This window comes from Barbatula barbatula (genome assembly GCF_947034865.1).
Source record: "Barbatula barbatula genome assembly, chromosome: 9".
In the NCBI taxonomy this organism is placed as follows: Eukaryota; Metazoa; Chordata; class Actinopteri; order Cypriniformes; family Nemacheilidae; genus Barbatula; species Barbatula barbatula.
Window position 1 is genome coordinate 4,160,149 of NC_136772.1, and position 23,556 is coordinate 4,183,704.

Below are 23,556 nucleotides of genomic sequence, written 5' to 3' on the forward strand. Positions count from 1 at the left end.
AATATGTCGTCATTTACTCATCCCCAGATTGTTCCAACCCTGTATAAATGTCTTTGTTCATTGAACACACAGGAAGAAATTTGGAAAAACATAAAATCTCATCCCCCATTAACTCCTATAGTTTTTATATTATGGCAGTAAAGAGATCTGACATTTGTGTGTTTAGCTAATCAAAGAAACGTATGTAAATATTTTTTTGCGTGAAGTATCCCCTTAATAAAATGCTTTGGGTCAGTAATTTTGATGAACAGAATACTATTTCACAGATGTTATTTTGGGATCACATAATGCCATTGATATGAGACACATGAACATTAATATTGTAATGGTTCATAATCAATAAAAAATATACAGAGTTTCTGAGCTATAATTTAGAATTAATTTAGTAGCTCTATAGATGTAATCTTTAATAACGTTTTTTTTTCATTTTTATTTATTATTTATTTCTCCTAAAGGATTTTAGGTATAAACATCTCAGACGGTGTTGATTATGTTATCCATTAAGCCTCATTAACTATGAAAGCACAAGCCTTATGCAACAACGTTTTCTATTAAATTACCCTCCGAGGTGCAACGTAAATTAATGCAATCCTTCCTATAGGGTTCTTGACAAGCATACAGAAAGAATAAATCATTACGGAGCACTTGAATGTTAAATGCAAATCATATTGATGTCAACACCGGTGGCCACCCATTTTCATCGTTTTTCCCTCATAGAGCAGAGAGCAAATCAAACCATAGCTGATTCTCTCACTTTGATCTACACTGTATTGAAGATGTCATCTTGTCCCAAAACAGCACGACTTAAAAGTTCAGCCCAGTAGTCCAAACCTATCCTTATAATGAATCTGCTATTGATCTGAAGCTACAGACACATACAGCAAGACCTTGGACTCCCTGGACAGGAAGGCAATCATAATATCAGTTCTCAGCGGGATTATTCCTCATGGAAACCCTGAAGGAACAACAGACATAGCTGCAAGCCATTGTTTTGTATCTAGTGCACACGGACACAGAAACGAAGTACCCCGTGTGATTCTCATTGCCTTTGAGAAGAAGGTTTTTTCAAAAACATTGGGAGTAAATGTCGTTACTAATGAAACTGCTAAGACCTAGTATTCAGTCATCTATCACACGTAAACATATATGGTGCCCAGCTATGATTCTAGTGAAGATCTATCCAAACCTTTAATCACCATAAGCACTGAGACTGTAACAAAAGTTTAGAAACAAGACAGTTCCTCCAATGCCATTTTTATACTTTAATGTTGCTATGATATACACACTACTGCTACAGAAAGGCTTGTCACAATGAAAAACAAACGGATACATGTGGGCAGAAATACACGTGTCGACTATTCAAGCCCCTTTTAACTAAATTCCATTTTTGCATATCATCTGATGATATCTTCTAGTGATACGCAACAATGACACTGACCAAAAATCAATCAGAGAAATTACCTACATACCTACAATGACACTGTTCTACTTAAAGGCATAGTTCATCCAAAAATTCTGTCATCATTTACTCATCCTCAGATTGTTCCAAACCTGTATAAATTTGTTCTGCTAAACACAAAGAAAGATATTTGGAAGAAGTTCAGTAATCAAACAGATATCATTCACCATTGACTCCCATAGTATTTATTTTATCCACAATGGCAGTAAATGTGGGATGAGATCTGTTTGGTTACTCAACCTCAGGGTGAGTAGTTGATGACATTATTTTCCATTTTAGGTGAACCATCCCTTTACCACATACGGCAACACAGATTGTCCAACATTTGATATTAAAATATTATTTCTGTGATCGCAGAGAAAGCAAGCCAAAAAAATGCCCGACGCACAGTGTATTGGTGTTGAGGTACCAGAATGTAGGCACTTGAGCATATAGACGTCTGCCAAAAGGGGGCAAGTATCCAGGAAACAAGTCGGACTGAGAGTTCTGGCAGTATTTGTGTATCCCGACAACTGACACACCCGTTTACACTACAACACAAGAAAAAAAGGCCCATTAATCCAGCATTTAGATCTCGGTCAGTCTGTATGATAATTCAATGTCATTTCAGAAATCAGTTCAGGACGTAATGAGATTTAAGCACCTGCAGAGAAATTGGAGCGTCTGCAGAACCTGTAGTGAGGCACAAAGCGGTCACCACCGAGATTCAGAGAGTATGTAGGTCCACTGTGAGTATATGAACGGAAACGTTCCATGATTGGCAGAATTGTCAAAACAGTCATTGTGCTAAATCCCATGAAACCAAACGAATCAAACAGGCAACAAATGGACAATTATGGTCCTTGAAAAGCAAATGGAAATAAGGCTCGACGTTGTGCCATAATCTTTGTGCCAAACACATTTCCTCCCACGCTGCATTGATTGATGCTAGAGAACAGTGCTGATTGTGTCAAAGTCCTTACTAATTTGGGAGCTACTTGGCAAAGACTTGAGGTACTCCAGATGTCTCCTGGCATCTTCCTGGTTGTGTCGTACGTAATAGATTACATATGCGATGACCATCGCAAACCAACCGAACATGGTGACGAACATGGCCACGTCGGTAGTCTTGTGATGGAAGTTACAAAAGTTAATGCCCGAATCCAGCACTTGGATGACGGGCTTCCCTGCGTACTCTTCCTGAACAGACGTGTGGCAGCTCACCTCGTTCACCGTCTTAGGATCCAAATTGAGTTCCCGCAACACCTCCTGCAACTGGCATTCGCAGTGCCAAGGGTTGTCGGACAAGCTGATCTTGGCATTAAGTCGAGCAAAGGCCTCCTTGGGCACGCTCCTTATTTGATTATGGGACAGGTCAAGGGCTCTCAAGCTCTCCGAGACGCCCTGAAAACCCCCTGCGTCCACGGTTTCAATGGCATTCCGAGACAAGTCTAGCTCTTGGAGCCATGGAAGGTTTTTGAAAGCCTGATTTGGGATGTTGGCGATGTGATTATTGGACAGAAGGAGAGACACTGTGTTGTGCGGAAGGTCAAGAGGTATCTCCTCTAAGTTACGAGAGGAACACTGCACCACGGTCAAGCCATTCCTCTCAGTACAGTGGCAGCTCTTGGGACAGGCAGAACCCATCACACTGAAAAAATTTAAAGATAAAAGTATTGTCAGGAAAAAGGGATGGCCATGATGGATGAAGACGTTCTTCGACACATGAGTCCCCCCAGGGAAAGTCATGTCCAGGTATATTTCTTTTAAAAGCTCTACAGTTCAACATTCCTTCCTGTCATTTCCATAGTGGATTCTCTCCCATAAATGCACAGGCTCATATGTTAGAGTACAGAGAAAATGTTCAGGTGTTTAAAGGCATTGTTATGGCAAAGCAAAAGCAGAAGAACACAATTCAGTACACGTGACTGTTCATCGAGTGTTCTGGGGAGAATCCAAACAACTCCATCAAGATAGGTGATTAAATGTTTGTAGAGAGAGCCAGGTTTTACGTAGAAGCTGTAACCAGAAGACATTCGGAGACTCCACGTACTTCACGTCCTCGTAACATCTGAGAATGGAAAGAACAAGACAGAAGCATCACAGACGCAGTATTTGTGGATCAACAGTTACATTCATTTCATGGCATTATTTCTTTGCATGTTACAAGAATATGACACAGCATGCTCTGACTGAAATTGCGTTATCCATGACAGATCAATCTCATTTAAATGTCATAATCCTGCAGAATAATGTATTGGTTATGCTTCATATAATCAAATTAAATTAAAAATTGAAAACATATTAACACCTCAACTACTTCGCAGCAACACATTGCTCACTGATGGTTATTAGAACCTCTAATGATACAACCATGATTCTAGGATTTTATTCCACCTCACCCCCCTTATCATAAAATGAGATGTGTGTGTCTTACAGGGATATTTTGTGCCAAAAGCGCAATAGGTTGCACCTTCAAATCTTGCTAATAAAATGCATTTGTTTTCATATTTATCAATGTTGTCCAAGAAAAGACTACCATGCTGTAAACAAGGTCTAGAATCATCCATACAACAAATGGAAAATAACAAGACCTATTTTATAGATACAGGTTTCTTAAAGATCAATACTTCCTTCATATTATCAGATTTCTGTAACTCAATACCTCTTGCCTTCATCTAAAATCATAAAGGTGCCATTTCATTTATTTATTATGTTGCACAGACAGGTGTGATTTCTCAGGACATATCTGACTGATAAATGTCAGGAAGGCTACTGTATATGGGGCATTTAGGCATGATATTAATAATCTGCTCATTTCAACATAAAAGAGGGCAGAGGAATACTTGACTCCATTTATAGATCGTAACACTGAATACATGCATGCACCAGGAGGATAGCTAGATCATGACATTACAGCCAAAACGCCATCTCATTTTACATGTGGCCAAATGCCACGAAGAAAACATTGATATGCACAGCACATGCTACGGTGAACTTTCCATCTATTAATGAAACTTTGTCACAGGCAGCATGTCAAAATATGATGATTAATTCACCTGCTACCTACAGTATAAGCAATAAGCAGCTCTCACAACTGAATACTGTATCCACAACAGCTATAAAACAGAAGTTCATCATGGTGATGGATTAGGAAAGGCACGTTTATGATCCGATACGGTGAAGGCTACAGTTCCTTTATACTGTGAAGGTGTGGGACGAAAGCAAACAGGATGGTGACAAAACATCACTATTTTTCTATAAACTGACTGAATATGAGAAAAAATATACATTTTGTATATTAAAATAATAAAATAAATCGAAATAAAACCGACTGAAGAAATGGTACGGCGTGTTCATGGCAAAAATGCATGCAATTTTGTAACTTAGGAACAAGTAAATGAATTACTCACGACAGTAAAACCATAAAAGTAATTGAAATCTTCATGCAACCTTATTGTTGCTCAAAACAAACTACATTAAGGACAACACAAATACATCAACACGTAACATGCTAGCTAACATATGGTTTAAAGAGCAAAGAAAAGCAGGTCTTTATAAATTATCTTTATATGTATATTGTATGCAGCATCATGACTTACCATACTTGTTGATGCATACTTCTTCGCATCGGTGGCTGTGCAGTGTGTGAGTGTGAAAGTGAAATGCACACAGAGACTATAAGAAAGCAGCTTCGCGCTGATTGGACGGTGAGGACGCTGCGTGCGCGCTCCACCCGCAGCTGACTGATGCTAAACATTCACTCAGAAGAACTGCTTGAATGAACGATATAAGCGCTTTCTTTACCCACAGTTCAAATTACAGCATGTGTCAGCACTGCTAATTCAAACGAACACGTAATAGCTAAAATATTCAAGTGACATCTTGTTTTCGTTCACGGTTCATAATCTTAACCGAATGATCTGAACCACACCTGTACAATCTGAACGGCTCACGAGGGTTTAAAGTGTTGGACCCGTTTTGGCATATGTCACTTTCCCACTGCAAGTTGAAATTCGTCATTTCTGACACCCCTAGAAATAAAGGGAGGAGCTGTTGTTTTAAATGAACTTTCTATGTAAATCGAGAACACCCTCAAAGCGTTGAAACATTTACATTTAGTCATTTAGCAGACGCTTTTATCCAAAGCGACTTACAAAGAGTTCAGGGAGCTAAGCGATAGATCTTACAAAGAGAGTACGATAGGTGCTAATACAAAGTTACTAGTTTCAACAAAAGCTTGACCTGTTGAGAGAACAGGGTTAGTGTACTTTTTTTTCATTTGTCTGTCAAGTATAGTACAGTAACCAAATCGCGCCTTTGCTCAAATTGAAGAGGCATAGGGACCCCCATAACAAGTAAAACATAGTTCCTCAGATATTTTTATTTGATTAAAAATTATAATGATATTGACAAATGTGATTAAATTCATGCAATGGATTTGGTAAATTTTGTGAATTCATAATTTACAATAATTGATATTAAGGTAGTTTATGGGCTAGCTGTCGTGTCACTTTAAATTTGAAACGCCAAACAACCGTTCAAATGTCATTTCTGTTGACCAAGCATTGATTTGATCCAAAATACAGTCAAAGCCTGTTCTTTTATGTAAGCCTGTTTTGAATAAATATAGTTATGCATATGATAAAATGTATTGTGTATTTTGTATAAATCGTATATTTTCGACACGAACCCCACAAAACAAAGTCTTATAGACCCCCATAAGACTTGATTCAATTCGAGCACTGTTTATGAATGACTATTCTATTACTACTTAGTTTAGTCTACACCAAAATACGATATATACTGTGAATAAAACAGGTTGTTTATAAGAGTTAGCGAAATCGAAGAAATCATGTAGCTACCTCAGAGTGACGCGTCGCGACGCCGATTGGCTAACGTGACGTAAGCGGAGCTTCGAAATGCATAGGCCTACTGTGACTTTGGGACACCGACACTGCAGTAGTGACTGGGATATAGTGAGGTTTATAGTTTATTTGTTTTAAGTTAAACACTCTTGAACACTGTAGAACGCTCGCTGTGCCATATCCGGTCAATGACCGGAAGAGAAGCGCAATGTTCTGCCTTGTAGCTTAGAAACAACACGACGGTGAAAGTGCAACTTAATGAAAGTAATAAATAACTTGGTCAAATGTGGCTTTGTCATTTGTATTTATTAATACAGATTCATACAATCCGATCCGCTTGAATATATAAGTCCTCGTACCACGTGAAATGTGCAAAATACGTTTAGAAATGTCATATATCTCTATCTATGCGATGACTCTAGGGCTGGGAATCGATTCCGAGGTGTTGAGAATTGAGAGTCGACTCCAATGGTTGGAATCGATTCCATGAAATCGACTCCTCTTTAAAAGCCTTCATAAGCACAAGCCCCGCCCCTTAGTCGATGTCAGCGGTCAACTAAATCACATCCGTTTATTGTCTAAAACGGTACAGACTTCAGAAAAAAACTAATAGATGAAGTCTAGAATGACATAAAATATTCTGCACGCGTGAAAGCAAACGCTTAGTTTGCACACACAATGCAGATATAATTACAGTAGCTACTTGTATCCACACATTAAACAAATCATATGCCTATACGTTTGTCCTTTCAGCCGGACTGTAAACGGACCGTCTTCTCTTACTCTACCGATGAGCTCAGTATGCACGTGAAGAGAGTTGCATGTATATAAAACACAGTCTCACAACATATTTACTTGGACGTCTGTTTAAACCTGGACAGAGCTTTTTCAACACCTGTTTGCACTATTTGCATTTAACATTAAATGAGAAGATTAGAAAGAGCTAGAAAAAAATCGAGTGTGAGACTATTAGTCAGTAAAGAACAATAGAGCTAGTACCTCTTTCCGTCATTTACGCACTGTATTCTTATATTTTTAATACAATTTACTGATTATCGAATACACTGCTGAATACATTTTTAAATAGTTAATATTAATTTGACCTGTGCTTTATTTTGAAAACAAATAGTAAATAAAAAAACTAGGAATGATTATTAATGATACATTGGAATTGCAGGACAAGATCAACACGTTTGGTGAAGGTTTTTGGTATAGAAACAATAAACGATTAATACATTAAAAAAGACAGCTTAGAAAATTGCATTGCATTAAAATATTTTATTACACATAAGAATCTGTAATAAAACAGGCAATTAGAAATCGAAAACAGCAGCTAGGAATCCATTCTTGGAATCGATTCTTTCGATTCGCAAACCAGGAATTTGGAATCGCGTTGCGAGCGACTGCTCACAATGCAATGCACAATGACGTGGATCCCCAAGTAAGCAAGTTAGTAGAAAGCAGGAAAGTTCTAAAAGTACAACTTTTTATCTTGGTAAATATTACATTCATGTTAGAAAATGGGCTAAAGCTAAGCAAAATGCTGAACAATTTGTAAGAGAAACTAAACAATATGGACAAATGTTAAGCAATATAAAAAGCTAAAAATACTTATGAAGCACTATGTTAGTTTAATTATGTATGTATTTTTTTACCCCTGACATGAATAGTTATTATTTTCACATTTCTACCCCAAGTTATATTTTTATGTAATTGTTTATTTTATTTTCATAATTTTTTTGTATATGTTTGTACACATTTAGTAGTCTTCTGTACTATAATAATAATAATTTAAAAAAGCAAAAAACTTTATGCGTTTCTTTGTGATAGACTACTACAAATGGCTAAAATATGTGAGGATAATCCTAATAGTTTTTTTACCACAGTTGATATTTATTGCATGGTCAATCAAAGCAGGTCACACGGAATTAGGATTACAGTGCCACATGGAGTCATATATGGAGTAATTTAATGGTTCCTTCATGGTTTTGTGGGGTAATTTTTCTGTCCTTGCATGACATGACTAAATCAACCTTATTTATAAAATGTGTCAATCAACACTGATTAATATCAAATTCTTCCACAAATAAATTGCTTTTTGACACTGTTTATGCAGAACATAATAGTCAACATTATTTTTGTCTCACACAACACAAGCATATCTGTTCCTAGCATGAGATGTTGGTTAGTCCCTCAGGACCTCCTGAGATTTAGGTCAGAATGGCATGGAGATTGTGTAAATATTTATGCAGGTCTAACCATCTGATGGTTTGTAAAACTCTTCTGAAACGGATTCAAATCGGGAACCTAGAATAGCCACTTTTTCAGAACTGCTGCATATGAAATGACTCAAGTTAATGAGGTGCGTGTCAGTGACAGCTGACGGATGAGACTCACACAGCACAGGATGGCAAACCTTCTTGTCATGTCATGTCCTTGCTCATATCAAACATCTTAAATAACAGGGTATGTTGCTATATGTAAAATGAAGAGAAAATTGTATGTCTGTTCCTTATAATGTATTCTTAATATCTGAATAGATTCTGACTCTCATTAAGGGCCAATGTTCACAGACTTTTATGTTAGTGAAGGTTTTCTATATTAAAGACACAACCGTTCGTGGTGCTTCAGAAAATATTTGTATGTGTCTAAAAGAAAAAGATGGCTCCTTTTTTATCATTTGTTGCTTGTCTTAGGTTTGCACAATGCATCTTATTTCAAACAAACCCCATAGTTTGGCAAAAAATTCAAGTGTGAAGTCAAAAGCATTACATACCACTACAGTGTTTGTTCCACCATTAGTCAGCTATCAAGTGTGCCTGTATTGCTTAGTAGAATTATGGGTAATGTAGTTTAAAAATGAACTTTATTGTGTAAAAATAATCATATAGATTTGAGCAAAGATTTGAATATCCCTCAGTTTGAATTATGTGATAACCAAATATTTTGACTCAAGGGTCAATGTGTGTACATTGAGAGAAATATGTTTGTGAAATAAATGCTTGATGTACTGTATACAATATGAAAATGAAGAAACCATGTAAACAAAAATCAAAATATATATCATAAATGGTTGGATTGAGCATCAAGCTATCATTTTCTCATGGTCATAACTGAATTATTTAATTTAATATAATTATGTTTCATATTGCCTAATAGGAAATGAGTATTAGAAAGACTGTTTTGTATACAATAAATACAGTAAATAATTCATGATGTGTTGGAAATGTTCATGAAGAAAGGAAAGTGAAGAAATGAGAAACTGGTAGTGTAAAAAGTCTACAGTCCTCTCCTGTCCGCAAGGCCAAATATGTCCAAAGTCTAAAAAATATGGAGATAATTGGGACAATATACGTTTATAGAACAGTCTAAAGCATCGATTTCCACAGAGACCAAGACAACTTGCTTTCAGGGCTTAAGTTCAAATTGTTCCCCTTAGGAGAAGTTGAGCCTCTCCTCTTCTTTTATATTATCCTCCACAGCTTTAATAGCCTTCGATGTGTCTGGTCTGAAACCGTGGGCAGTTTTACATTGTATTTCTCCAAGAAACATTCCACAAACAACCATTATAAATTAACAATATTTTTTTAAATAAAAAAACCATTCTGGATATTGCAGATATAACTGTCTACTTAAATATTTTTGCGAGAATTGCTGCAATCCTTCCCTCATTTGACCCCAGTGTTTGGCATGAATCTGTTTTATTGCACATTGTGCTAATGGCCGACAGCCACTGACCTCCTTCGTTGTTTGTTGTTGAGCGTTTTGTAAGCAATTCTCAGAGCTTGTTTGAAGTGTTTGACTCCTCTTTCATTTTCTTAGCTGTTCATTGGGTGCTTCTTTATCCTCCAGCCATGTCTTGTAAGAGTAAACAAGTAACCTTAACTGCAGTGGTGGGTCAGATTATTTTATAATCTTCTCTTGTTGGGAAAAGAAAGTGTTGTTTATCTGTAACATTTATTGATTTGTAATTTTATAGACTTATTTGTTGAAAGTGGAGATAAACAGATCTAAATGAAATAAACAAAAACAATTTGTTCGGCTCAAAAACGAAATAAAGATATTGTGGCACCGTAGCACATATAGATAATGCACAGAAAGGATATTTTTTTCTTAATCTGGTCATCCGCCATACTTTACATATTATTGTTTCATAAAATACATATAATTTTATATATTTTTACACTAAATCTTTTTTTATTTTTTGTACAATTTATTTTTAAAAGGTGCTATGAAAGGTTATTCACAGAGATGTGAGAATAATTTTTGGTTCCCTAAAAGACATGTTAAACAAATGTTAAAGGTTCTTTATGGACAAAACAGCAAAGAAGTCATGCTACTTTGACATTATGAACTTGCACCTTTATTTTTAAGGTTGTGTAGTATGTTTTTTTGTTTTCTTTGGCATTATTGCAAAGAATACAAAATATTTCTTGAAATAAGAAATGTAAAAATGCTGCTGGTTTTGAGATCTAAAAGAGGTTTAAAGAAATGTAAAGAGCAACAAACTAAACTTTAGAAAACCAATGCTGTTTGTGTTGGTTCCACTCTCAACTAAAGAAGATAAATACCCATTTCAGAAATTACACACAGCCTGTCATATCTTTTTATGTAAATAAACAGGAATTAATCCACAGGTGCAGACAGCAGCCGCTCTGCATGAGCAGAGATGTTCGACTTCTGTCAGACTGCTTTGTCACAAAACATCAATGCATCTAACCAAGATAAACGTACACTTGGAAGTTAATAAAATGATATCAAGCACATCACTTATTGCCGCTTCTTTAGTGAGAGAAGAGTTGATGAATATTTCAACACATCACCTGTGCTGAGGATGAATGAAGGACTGAGGAGTGGTGAGCCAACACACAGAAAAAAAATGGTTCTTCACCGGTTCTTCACCGGTTCTTCGGGATGATTGAGGTGCTATATAGCACCGCTACTGTATAAAGAACCAGTTAAGCACCTGTATGGTTCTTCAGTGGTTCTTCATTGGTTCTTTGGGGTTGTTAAGGTGCTATATAGCACCACTGCCGTACAAGTAAACCGTTAACCCCTCAGTATATAGTTATTTAGGATCTCAACTCTCTCTTAGTCTCTTTAGTTGGGGAAAGGATTGAAAACAACATAAACAACAAGATAATTCTGGGATGTGCGAGCTGTTAGTTGTAGCTTAAATTATGTGGAAGGAGAAAGGAGGATGAGAGAAAGCTAAAACATGGTGAACGGCTGTAGTCTTTGAATGAATGTAAATGGATAAGACACTTCACATGGGTGTGCGAAGTCACAGAAATTATATCACAAACTCAATTTTTGGGCTATTGCCTTTTTCTCATATATTAACTTTGCTTTGTGTTATTTAGTGAAATATTATATATGAATGTTTTGTGATTTAAGCTTATATAATGACCTTTCTGTTGGAAACTGCATTCAAGTAGACTACTAATTTCCAATGTCTTTAGTGTGTCACATACTGGGTGAAAAGCAAAATATAATAAATTATAAATAGGCAATATTCAGATAGATTATCAAAAGCATTCTCAATATTCTCAATAACTATAGTCTTGATATTAGACATAATACAACAATGGTTATGTGTCCTGCCCACAAAAATGAGTTGGAAGTGTTTTTTATCACACCATTGTTTTAAATTATATCTTACATATATAGTTACATTTCATTTATAAAAGGTTTAGACCGTACCATCTTTAATCTTATTTACATAGATTATAAAATCCCACCATGAACAAGAATTTAAATCGCTAAAAACCTGAGCTGGACCTGCTCAGAACTACCTTTGACCAGAGCACGTCACGTAACCTAGCAACCATTCGCCAATCAGGTGGACGCACCATGCAAGCGCGAGTTCAAAGCTTCCTGAGGAGAAAACTTCATCGTTGGACGCGGATTCAGACGGAGAATCAAATATATATCGAGGTGAGTAACAGTGCCACAGAAATAGGATCTTTACAACATGTATTCTACAGGCGACATTTTTCATTTGTATTTGCAAACGTAACTTTAACTTTTAGCGTTTTGTGACAGAGCCAAACCAACCGCGTAAGGTAACGCTAAATTGCAGATTTAGTTTTCTTTAATATGCGATTACCATCCCATTCACGCTCAAAAAACACCAACAAAGTCGAACCAGCTGTAATTGCTAGTTTTAAACAAAAAAACGAACCAACCGACAAAGCTCGAGACACATAACGTTAACGTTAACCTCGAGACTAAAAAAACAGGGTTCATTTAACGTAACAGAGATAAGTTTACAAACAGTAAAGTGTAACGAAATATCCTTGGTTTCATAATTACGTGTATATTTTGTGTATCTGTATTTACAGTAAGCGATTCATTGCAAGTGTTAATGAATTGGATTTAAGACATTTAATGGCCTTGTGGTCATTTAACTGATTTACAGTAACTGTTCAGTTTAAATTGTGTTAAACTACTGTTCTAGCAGATATTAGTAATTCAGGTTTTCATGTAGGCATAATAGCAGATAATGTTATAGGCTAACATTCACCTTTATTTTATCTTTCTCTTTAGACTCTGACAGACTTTAGGAGTTGGACTTCTGTTCAAGTTTGCCAGCGGCTAAAAGATATCGAATTGGGGGAATTCTGTGAAACTTTTTTGGGTAAGGTTCAAGTATTCTGCAATTGATGTACCAGTGCCCTAACTGCCATGTAAGAACATTCACTTACAACAAATACCTCAGACACCTGCAGTATTTCCATGAAAGTGAGCCACATTTCTTTGTTGTATGTGGACACAGTGGCTGCCTAAAAAGGTACAAAAGAGTAAGTTCTTTACGTATCCATGTTTTTCGGACTCATAAAATCCCAAAGTGTGCCAAGAAAATATCCCCCACATCATTACACCACCACCAGCCTGAACCGTTGATACAAGTCAGGATGGATCCATGCTTTCATGACGTTGACGCCAAATTCTGACCCTACCATCCAAATGTCACAGCAGAAATCGAGACTCATCAGACCAGGCAACGTTTTTCCAATCTTCTATTGTCCAATATTGGTGAGCCTGTGCGAATTGTAGCCTCCGTTTCCTGTTCTTAGCTGTCAGGAGTGGCACCCGGTGTGGTCTTCTGCTGCTGTAGCCCATCCGCCTCAAGATTCGACGTGTTGTGCATTCAGAGATGCTCTTCTGCATACCTTTGTTGTAACGAGTGGTTATTTCAGTTACTGTTGCATTTCTATCAGCTCGAACCAGTCTGGCCATTCTCCTCTGACCTCTGGAATCAACAAGGCATTTTCTCCCACAGAACTGACGCTCACTGGATATTTTCTCTTTTTCGGACCCTTCTCTGTAAACCCTAGAGATGGTTGTGTGTGAAAATCCCAGTAGATCAGCAGTTTCTGAAATACTCAGACCAGCCCGTCTGGCACCAACAACCATGCCACGTTCAAAGTCACTTAAATCACCTTTCTGCCTGATTCTGACGCTCGGTTTGAACTGCAGCAGATCGTCTTAACCATGTCTACATGCCTAAATGCATTAAGTTGCTGCCATGTGATTGGCTGATTAGAAATGTGCGTTTACGAGCAGTTGGACAGGTGTACATAATAAAGTGGCCGGTGAGTTTAGTATTGTGCCTTATTTAAACATAACATGGCATAGTTGACTGGAACAGGTTATAATGTCATTGATCACTTTATTATGTTTATATTTATATTATCACTTTATGACACTTATTTGTTACATTTTATTGACAACCCTCATTTATGACAATTTAACTTCCCTTAATAGGTAGATGCCGGAGAAGATGAACGAAGCATCAAGGAACATCTGTGAGCAATGAAGGTGGAAACTGAGAAGCTTCGACCAAATATAGAGCTCAGAAAAGAAAAGTTGGCACTGATTAAATGCTACCAAAGAAATTTTATGTCCAACCACAGCACAGAGGAGGCTCTCTGTGAGTTCACGTGTTTTAGACTGGCCAAAATAGTAAGTACAGTGGTATATTAATTGGCTCCTTTAATTGAGTTATGGCTATATTTTAATACGCGTCTTTTTTACTTAATCGGAAGCTACTTTGGACTTTGAGAGACCACACATCTGTTGATGTGGACCAACGACTTCTTGCGCAGCTGTCTGTAATGGCACCTCGAGTCCTTGAAGAGTCCCCTGAAAAAGAGATTCAGGCGCAAAATTGAGGACTGTGTAAATGGCAGACTAAAAAAGGTAATTCAATCTGCACTGCTTAGATAGTCTCCCTGCATGTTTCTGTCTGCACAGTAATGAATGTTTAAAAAACTAAACAAGTATTTGGTGAAAGCATCCACCATGTTATGTCAACCTAATGAGGTTATTGTATTTAAAGGCCTACTGTTGGAAGCAGCTATTTTGCTCTTACCTGCACTGTTCAAGGAGGACCCAGGGTTGCTGTTTGAGGTTGAGGTAAGCCATGAACATTTGATTACAGTTTGAAGAACTTATTGCACATTTTTTACATTGAAAACACTGAAATGGAACATTTACACAAGTAGTAAACTTAGTTAGTTATTTACATTCACACTCCACAGAAGTCATCTGCATTGGTTTGGTTCCGATCGGTCGAAAAACCAAGGACTAGTTCGCAAAAGTAGGTTTTTTACATCATCAGCGATAACTCGCAAACCGTTTGCTGGACAGAAGTGGTTCCAGAGGCAAGTTTCCTGTAGCTCAGTGGTAAGAAATAAATTGTATCCTGTATTTATTCTAACTGTATATCCTGCACCTGCTAATTGCACTTCTGGTTAGACCTAAACTACATTTTGTTACACTGTACTTGTATATGTGTAATGACAATAAAGTTGAATCTAATCTAATTTTGTATTGCCTCTGTTTATTCCCTTTATTTAAGCATATATTTTATTTGCTGCTTAAATGCATAAATGCTTTAAAGGTTTTTAAATCTATGGTGTTATGGTGTTTTGATACGATTAAAAAATGTTTTTTAATAAGTGTCATTTATTAAAGCATTTCAACTTGTCTATGGTAGTATCTGGCATTAAAATGAGCCCTACTAGATAAATTAAAACAATATACGACACCTGTTATGGTTCTACCTAGCACCTTTTGAGAAATGCTATAACGCTTCTTTATAAGTAGGTGCCATATAGAAGTTCTCCTATGATTATGATCCAGAGAACCATTGTTGGTTCTGTTGAGCACCATTAAGCATAAAGTGCTATATGGCACCTTTAATGGTTCTACATAGCACCATTTGATAAAGGTGCCATATAGCACCATTTAAAATAGGTGCTATATAGCACTAAAAATGGTTCCCCTATGATTACGAGCCAAAGAACCACTTTTAGTGCTATATAGCACCATTTGTTTTTTGTGTGAAGAGAGCAGTCTATGTTGGGGTAATGATGAGGTGTGGAGGTGTTTATAGGGAAGGTCTCTTTGACCTTTTTGCTCAGCTGATGGTTAGTGTTATACATTATTTATGTTCAACTCTGCCCAAGTGCACATGAAACGATAAAGATGTGACAGGTAATGCCATCCCAAAGTAAAGCGCCTAATACATCCAGACGGGAGACCCTTGAGGTCTCAGATAAAGCAGTTATCAGGTTCCTTCAACGTTTAAGGTCCTGCTTTAGTTTTGATGTGCTAAATCACTATGTTGTATTGCTGCCCAAAGGTAAATATTCTTGCTAAAAGTTTATTTATAAATCATGGAATTCTGAGTTGTGTTTTTTTGAAGTGACAACTTTGTCTTAGATGTTTTTCCTAACATTCCTCAGGAGAAAAAGAGACAAAAATGAGAAACAACAGTATAGTGCTATATAATAAATGTGGATAAAATAGCTGAAATAATTTAGTCTTTTGGTTGATGAGACATTTTTGAGTTCATAATAAAATCTTTGACTTTTTATGGACTTTGTTATCATGGCAAATCTGACCAGAGTTGAAAATATAGTGTGATCTCTTAAAAATGAAAATCTTTATTTAGAGTTTTCTAAAGTTTTCTGCCCATAGGAAACAACTGAGAAATCGTGGATTGTTCAATCTCTCTTTTGTTCATGGATGCATAATGTGGTACAATCTAAAATGTACACAAGCTTTATTGGCACGAGTGTGTATCACAAATATAGCCAAAGCAATAAATAATTTCGTACCCATTAAATGTAAATGAATCCTTTGTTCCTTGCAACGTGCGTCGTTTATTTGCAATATTCAAATCAAGCCCATATTTAGCAAGTTCAGCATCAGCTCTTAACTTAGGTACAGAAAACTGGATCATCCCACCCAACCCGAGCAAAGAATGCTCTGCCCTGTACTGCTTTCGGGGGTCTGAAGAGACCTAGAGTAAGCACCATACGGTCATTAGCCATGGGCAAATTACACCTAATTGTTGGTGAAGACGGCCTACTTTTTCTTTCAATACACCTTCACCTGAATGAATTCCCTGCGCCCAAGTGTGTTTAATAGACAAATTACACTTTGCAGATGCCAAAGGTAAATTCTATGTAACCACAGCACTACCTCAAGCTTGTCAATGTTACGACAAAGCAAATCCATCTTCTCTGATGGGTTGGATCCTGATCCAAACTCGCTTTTAACTGTCTGGATTTATCACAATTAGCTCCCCATGAAGGTACAGTCAGCATGTGCGGGTCACTGTCACCAAACCAAGTCCCATAGTGTCACCTCCATTTGTCAGAAGACAGAAGAGAGAATACAGCAGCGTTTCGGAGGTTAAAAACCCGGCCTGTGTAAAGCCTCCACAATGTGGCAGTGATGTAGGTGAACCATGTAAAAGAATGTAAGGACAAGTGTTTGGAGGATAATGAGGGCTACTGGAGTGTGGAAGAGGGAAATTGTGTCGTGTGCTATGTGTTAAGCCAAGCATGGGACTGATAACAATGCAATTCTCAGACGTAAGTTATGGTTGTTATTTGCAGTCGGGTGATTCGAGACTTTAATACAACATTTAAGCACATATTTAATGCATATTTATATCTGTCATCATTTATTCACCCTTTTGTCATTTCGAACCTGACTTTACAAAAGAAGATATTTTGAAGAAATGTTGGTAACAGAACAATCGCTTCACCCATTGAGTTCTATTGTACGGACACAAAACCAATGTGAAAAGTCAATGGTTACCCCTTTCGTTCGGATACCAACATTTGCAGAAGAATTTAAGTCATACTGGTTTGAAATGACAAGAGGGTGAGCGAATGATGACAGAATTTTCATTTTATCCCTTCATATCTTTTCAAGGATCTTCTCATCCTTTTCACTCACAAGATAACACGCCAGCACTCGATCTGCCTCTTATCTTTTAAATACACTTTAAATGTCCTGTCCTTGTGAATAATTGATGATAAAAACACCTAATTAGTTTCCGTGCCCTGCTTTACTCAACTTTAAAGTCAACCTTTTGAGTCATTCAAAAGGTGCCGGCAAAAGGAAATGAAGTGTTTTTGATTGACATGAAACACTGACCGTCCAACAAGCACAACACTCTGCTAGAGATTCGCGGCACATACATACAAATCCAGAATGAATGTCATGAAATCTCACGTGCATAATGGTTTATTTATTCATGCCGTTGTTCCGTTTTTGCCTCTAGTAGCTGTGTTCTATGGGACTTCAAACAGGGCTGCTTGTACTGTACAAATGGGAACACTCACACACATTACTGGCTTGACGTATATTTAGGATGGAGTCGGTTCCCTGGAGGAGAGTTTTAATTCAAAGACTGAGGATAAAATACGTGCATGTATGAGAAAAATTCATCATCAAAGATGCTTTTATCATACCACATGTTCAAGCTCAATGTAAAGAAATGCCCGCAGCTGTACATGAAACCAATTGCAGTTTAGAAAAACAAGATTAAGGAAAGGATAAGGGTCTCATGAGCATAACGCATTACGGTGGAATTGTCGTAGCATTCAAACATGGAGCGACTCACACTTTACACAGCTTACACAGCACACAACGCTTCATCATAAGCAGAACTGTCAAACTTTAAATTGGCACCTTTGTAGCCCATACATTATTCACCTATAATCTTCCTCTCCACCAGAGTCACAAATCTCATTCGTGATTGAGTTCAGATTCAGAAATGGCATCAAGATGACATTGGGATGACATTGGTTCTCAGGTATCGTGAGCAAACGTGACATTCCATCTCTTCTGAGACTTGAAGGGTAAACAATGACCTACATTTTTGTCAGTTTCTTACAAAGGTATCATATGTCTTTTTAATTGACTTGTAATAAAAGATGAGAGTCGTATGATCATTTATGTTTTTATTTTAGATTCTTCAGAAAGTCTCTTTTTGTGTTCATACTGCTTTGGTACAATACACTTTTGAGGAATATTTATTCGGGGTTGAACTAAATTACATTGAATTATTCCCACCTTCAATATTCAAAGACTTTAGGTCTACAAACATTCATTTTGTCTGATTTATATAAATGCTCATTAGTCACAGACACACACACACCCCTTTTGCCTCCATCTCTGGATGTTGAGTTTTGCTGCAGACTGTACAAGAATCCAATAACAATGGTCCATTCATTCAGGAAAGGCAACTTCCACCGCAGGGATAACAGAACAAACACGAGAGTTCTGGATTGTTAATCATCTGGACTCCTACCTTGTATTTTGCTTCCACATGGTAACATATACGGTCAAACGCATTCAGGGACCTGGGGAGCTGTTTTAATTTCCGTTTATTTCTGGCTGGAAATGAACTGAGGCCAATGACAGAAGCTGGGTAGGGGTGACCTCCCCCCTGAATTGACGTACTCATTTGAAGCACGGCGGTGGTGTGAGGCTGTTCCAGCAGCCTTCCCCTGGCGTTTCAGAGAAGCCAGTCGGAGCAGCCAGCAATTAGCCACGCTGACATTTCTCATTTTAAGACGAGGACTTTGAGCACCTTGTGCGGCAAAAGTATATGATACACTTTTATAGGATGTTAAATAGCAGAATGTTGTCTGTGGTTCCCGGATGAGTTGTGCATGTTGCTCATGGCACGGTTCAGGTAACCTTGAATCTAGCTTTATGGACTCGCAGTGGTGGCAACAAGGCCTTTAGCCACTGGCTGCTTTTGACTTTGATTTACTGTAGGTCACACAGAAGGAACAATGCACCTGGCCTGACACTTACTTTTGACTGCAGTTGTACGGTGCTTGCTTGTGATAATGACACGTAATGTATCCCCAGGATATACACACATTTATAAATAATTGATCGTGACTTTGCTGCGTTATTTAATTTTGGAGAACATCTGATTCCACCAAAAGGTGTTTCAGAGAAGATCATACATAGGTCGAGTCTCATCAAGCTAATTTCAACATTCTGCGCCCTCTAGTGGTACAGACCGGACCAACAGCATGTTGTGATATACAGTAGGGGGGAAACTGAATCTTTGCTCTTTATTCAAATTTATGATAAATGTTTACTCTGGGTACACACTGAAGCTCAGCTTTAAGAAGAAATGAATGAGGATGGGTAGTAAATAACATCCCAGGAGAATGACTAAGTAATATCGCAAGAAAATAAAATCGATAAAAATGTTCTTCATCAAAAAACAATCATATAAACATAAACAGCGCAAAGAATTCAAGGGAAAAACAAACTTTATTCTTATCTTTTTACAAAACATTTCAAAGTTAACCTAACCTCAGCAGTCATTTAAATCTAATATAGAACTGCAAGCAGCAAATTGTCCAACATAAAAGAATCACTCTTCATTACATTTTTAAACAGAATCATTTACAGAAGCACAGACAGACCGAGGGCTTTTTTTCTTTTTTTTTTTTTGCTGCTCTAGTACAAAAAAAATCTGCATGACCAACAAAATGATCGTATTGTAATGGTTTTCAGTGTATATGGTGTGAATTTGTGTAAAGTTATGAGTGCAAATCAAACACATGATTCGGATGAGAGCAACATCATGAGGTCAGGCAAAGATGGAACATAGAAGCAGTTTGAAATTCTCTACCAAACAGTTTACCGTTTCAACATATCACTGCAGTCCCACACAAGCTTTTGTTTTATTGCATTTGTGAAGAACGAAAAAACAGTACTGAGTAATAATAATAATAGCAATGAAAAATAACAAGAGCCTCCCTTGGTAAAGCATTTCGCTACTAAGAAATGTCACAGTTAAGCATGCTGTTACATATTATACCTCTGTACAGTGATCTAAACACACCACATTATGGACTAAAGATAACATTAAACAAAACATTCCGTACAGTTATCACAAGACATGGCCTTGTGGAAACATACAATCAAACTTAATCTTTAACCGAGCCTAAGACACTGACACGAATGTTACAATTCAAAGCAGTGCAAAACATATGCTAAATATGAAAAGGAACGTAATCTAAAACACCAACAGAACGTGTTGAATAATTCCCTATAAATGAGTCATTTAAAGCACTAACATGACATCATGTTGTGTATACTTCATTTTGTACGTTGAATTCCAACATTACAAAAATTCTGTGCTCAAACTTTAGATGATGATAAATCAAACCGTATAAATTGATCTATATTATAATGAGGCCTGGCTGTGGACTGTAGATGAACGCTTGGGTGCATCTTTGATTTGGCTGTAGTGTAAACAAATACAAAACCAAATATATAAATCTAGAATATTTCTTTAGAGCTTCAGTATAGCTTTGCAAATACATGCAATTTTACCTGGTTATCTCAAAGCGAATTGTATGTTATGAGACCGGAAAATGAAGTAGTTCTCGTAATGCATCATTACACATTCTCATGTAAAACCGTGCGATGCATTGAGAAAAAAAAAGATTAGTCCGTTTGTTGAATCACATGTTGAAGCCGTTACATTCAACGTTTAACCTCAGTACCGCATTTACTTGATGTAAATGTGGAGGATGAAATACATATTGATTGTCGACAGTGGAGAAAGTTCAGATTTGGGCAAAGGGAAAACTAAACACGTGCACTGCTTGGTATGCAAAAACATCCAGAGCTTAATCAAACTAGAAAAATTGGCAATGTTGATAGTGGGTGAATAAATTCATAAAGAAAAATATTATAATGGCTATTTTTAGACACACAGGTAGCCCCGGCATTATTGGCCAGTGTAATGCTACAGAAATCCCTCACCTCATTATTAAAAACAATACAGTAACACAATCATAACCAAAACGTTAGGAATTTTATCTAAAGGTGCCAATAGATGGAAATGTAAAAGGGAAAATTAACTATGCATCTTTTAAGATGTTCGCATTGCTTTCTAAGCACAGCAAAACATGCCATCGCACTCCAATCCGGCCAAAACATTCCAGAGCCCATCAATGATGCGATAAACTACAGACAATAGTAAAGCGTTCTGTGTGCAGAAAAACACACTCGGCAAGTGTTTAGACTGCGTGTGCATGTTTCAGAAGCTGTCAATGGAGAACAACCTTTACTCTGGCTTGACGCATGCAGAGCTTGGAAAAGCAATATGGAAAACGCTGTTATGAAGCGCCAGTGCGTTGGGATGGTTTCCATTATCGGCTAATCTGTATTCACTGCCAAAGAAACAAAGCATCTATGTTTTTAACACGTTGCATATAAAAATATTACATAAACAATTCATCTGTAATGCACTTTATTCAACCACTGTTAACTCAGATTGTGAGCATGCAGTAAAGCTCTGAGCGCGAATCCTTGAATCTCGGTTTTTGCAGCCTGTGTATTGAAAGTGAATACGAGAGGCCAATAATGGATTCAGGGTTACTCCACATGCCACATTGACGGATGCAAAGATATACGGGCATACGGATTTCAATGCCATCTATTTGTATGAGATGCACTGTTACGAGGTACCTTGTAAGCAAAGCTCTGTGTTTCAGAATAAAGCACAGGGCTATTGCTTTAAAAATACGACATTTAATGCGACTTCAATGGACAAAAAACTTAGCTGTACCATCAGTGCACACCATAACATAAAGATCGCAAAAGATGAATTCACAGTGAAAGCGATGACAAAACAGGACACAAGTCAGTGACATGAGGTACTAGAGAACCAAAAAAAAGGAACTGTACTTTAAAAAAACAGGAAGTAAGTTATAAATAAGGATCGTCAGGATCACAACAGAGGTCCAGTAGGAGTGACATCTTAAATATGTGCACGTTATACAATATAAACGAGTTAAAATGACTTGAAAATACATGACAGCTTAATTCAGAGAGAAAAGAAACTAGGTGCAATGCCATTGGCTCAAGGGTCATGTGATGCAGTGAAGGATCATGGGTAGAAATTAGAGAGTGCCCATTCCAGTGACCTCAGACGTCAGCCTAGAACAGTTAGGGGAGGAGGGAAAAGGGGAAAGGAAAAGATAGAAAAAATAGATAACAAAATAATTCAGAAAGCATTCTGTACTGGAACGATAGCTTATTCCGATAGCTGTTGCTCTCCACGTTCAATAAATCTCTGAGTAACTGTGACGTATTTCTGTATATTTAGTAGAAGTGAAATCAAAGAAATTCATATGTAAAATAATCTTCCCTCAACGTAACAGCATCCTCACAAACTTGCATCACATCACTAGCTTCTTGCCAACAGCATTGCTAAAGAGCAACTGGATGCACTTTTTTGTTTATTTTCCGATAAACTTCAAGATTCATCAACAGTACTTAACTAATCTGGACAGAAGAGTAAATAAATATACAACACGATCCGAGCATTCAGCATGCTAAAACACTACACTAAAACACTGCATAACATGAACAATTCACACTACAGTTTTCCTGTGTTTCATTGGGTTTATATTTTCAGTCATCTGCCTAAAGAACATGAGTGTAGCTACTGATGAAGTTGAGACCATGGGGTTTAGTGGGATCACTGGTAAGTTCTAAGGGAATACTGTATGTAAGCTTTATTGGGAATCAGCTGCTTTGGGGCTTCAAGATGTTGTCATTGATGAGGGGTCAGTCCACATGGCTGCCACATCTCTGAACCTGCCATCAGAACCGTGGGAAAGCAATATATGCATTAGTGTCGCCCTGGCCACTTATATTACATTTACATTGAAGCATTTGGCAGATGGTTTCGTCCTAAACGAATTACATTTTATAAGTGTGTTTTGTTTGAAATAGCAAACCCAAAATCTTGGAATCTCTGGAAGTGGCAACAATGATATCGTCGGAGCGAGGTTGGCGATCTACAGGTATCTGGGACGGCAATTCCTCTTTCTGATCTTAAAGATGCATTTCAAATACTGTAATGTCTTTATGCTTGTAGTGTAAAGAATG

General features: G+C 37.3%; 2 protein-coding genes and 1 long non-coding RNA gene across 8 annotated transcripts in view; 1 reads left to right on the forward strand and 2 right to left on the reverse strand.

Moving 5' to 3' along the window:
* Window positions 1-1,243: 1,243 nt before the first annotated feature.
* On the reverse strand, window positions 1,244-5,094 carry lrrc3 (leucine rich repeat containing 3). Of its 2 annotated transcripts, XR_013787156.1 has the most exons (3): window positions 5,041-5,094; window positions 2,103-3,509; window positions 1,244-1,989 (listed from the first exon to the last, which is right to left on the reverse strand). XR_013787156.1 is itself a non-coding variant. In XM_079464841.1 (2 exons), the coding sequence occupies exon 2, from the start codon at window positions 3,185-3,187 to the stop codon at window positions 2,387-2,389; it is 801 nt and encodes a 266-aa protein (XP_079320967.1). In that variant the 5' UTR covers window positions 3,188-3,509; window positions 5,041-5,092; the 3' UTR covers window positions 1,249-2,386. The 2 variants fall into 2 exon arrangements, 1 of the variants encoding a protein (XP_079320967.1); XM_079464841.1 differs by having other exon boundaries at window positions 1,249-3,509; window positions 5,041-5,092.
* Window positions 5,095-14,080: 8,986 nt separating this feature from the next.
* On the forward strand, window positions 14,081-15,064 carry LOC306898201. Its single transcript, XR_013787089.1, has 4 exons — window positions 14,081-14,274; window positions 14,358-14,511; window positions 14,651-14,727; window positions 14,853-15,064. It is a non-coding gene; the product is annotated as an uncharacterized lncRNA (long non-coding RNA).
* A 5,247-nt stretch (window positions 15,065-20,311) lies between these two features.
* pcbp3 (poly(rC) binding protein 3) overlaps window positions 20,312-23,556 on the reverse strand; it is a 43,240-nt gene continuing 39,995 nt past the window's right edge. For 3 of the 5 annotated variants that reach the window (XM_079464370.1, XM_079464372.1, XM_079464369.1), the window contains one exon: window positions 20,312-22,599. In XM_079464370.1, the coding sequence (XP_079320496.1) occupies window positions 22,563-22,599 (37 nt within the window). In that variant the 3' untranslated portion in view covers window positions 20,312-22,562. Of the gene's footprint in view, window positions 23,263-23,556 lie in introns of all 5 variants that reach the window. The other 2 variants (XM_079464371.1, XM_079464368.1) reach the window with 1 other exon arrangement.

Coding starts and splice junctions, on each gene's coding strand:
- lrrc3 (XM_079464841.1), bottom strand. CDS start 3,187: ATGACTTTCCCTGGGGGGACTCATGTGTCGAAGAACGTCTTCATCCAT.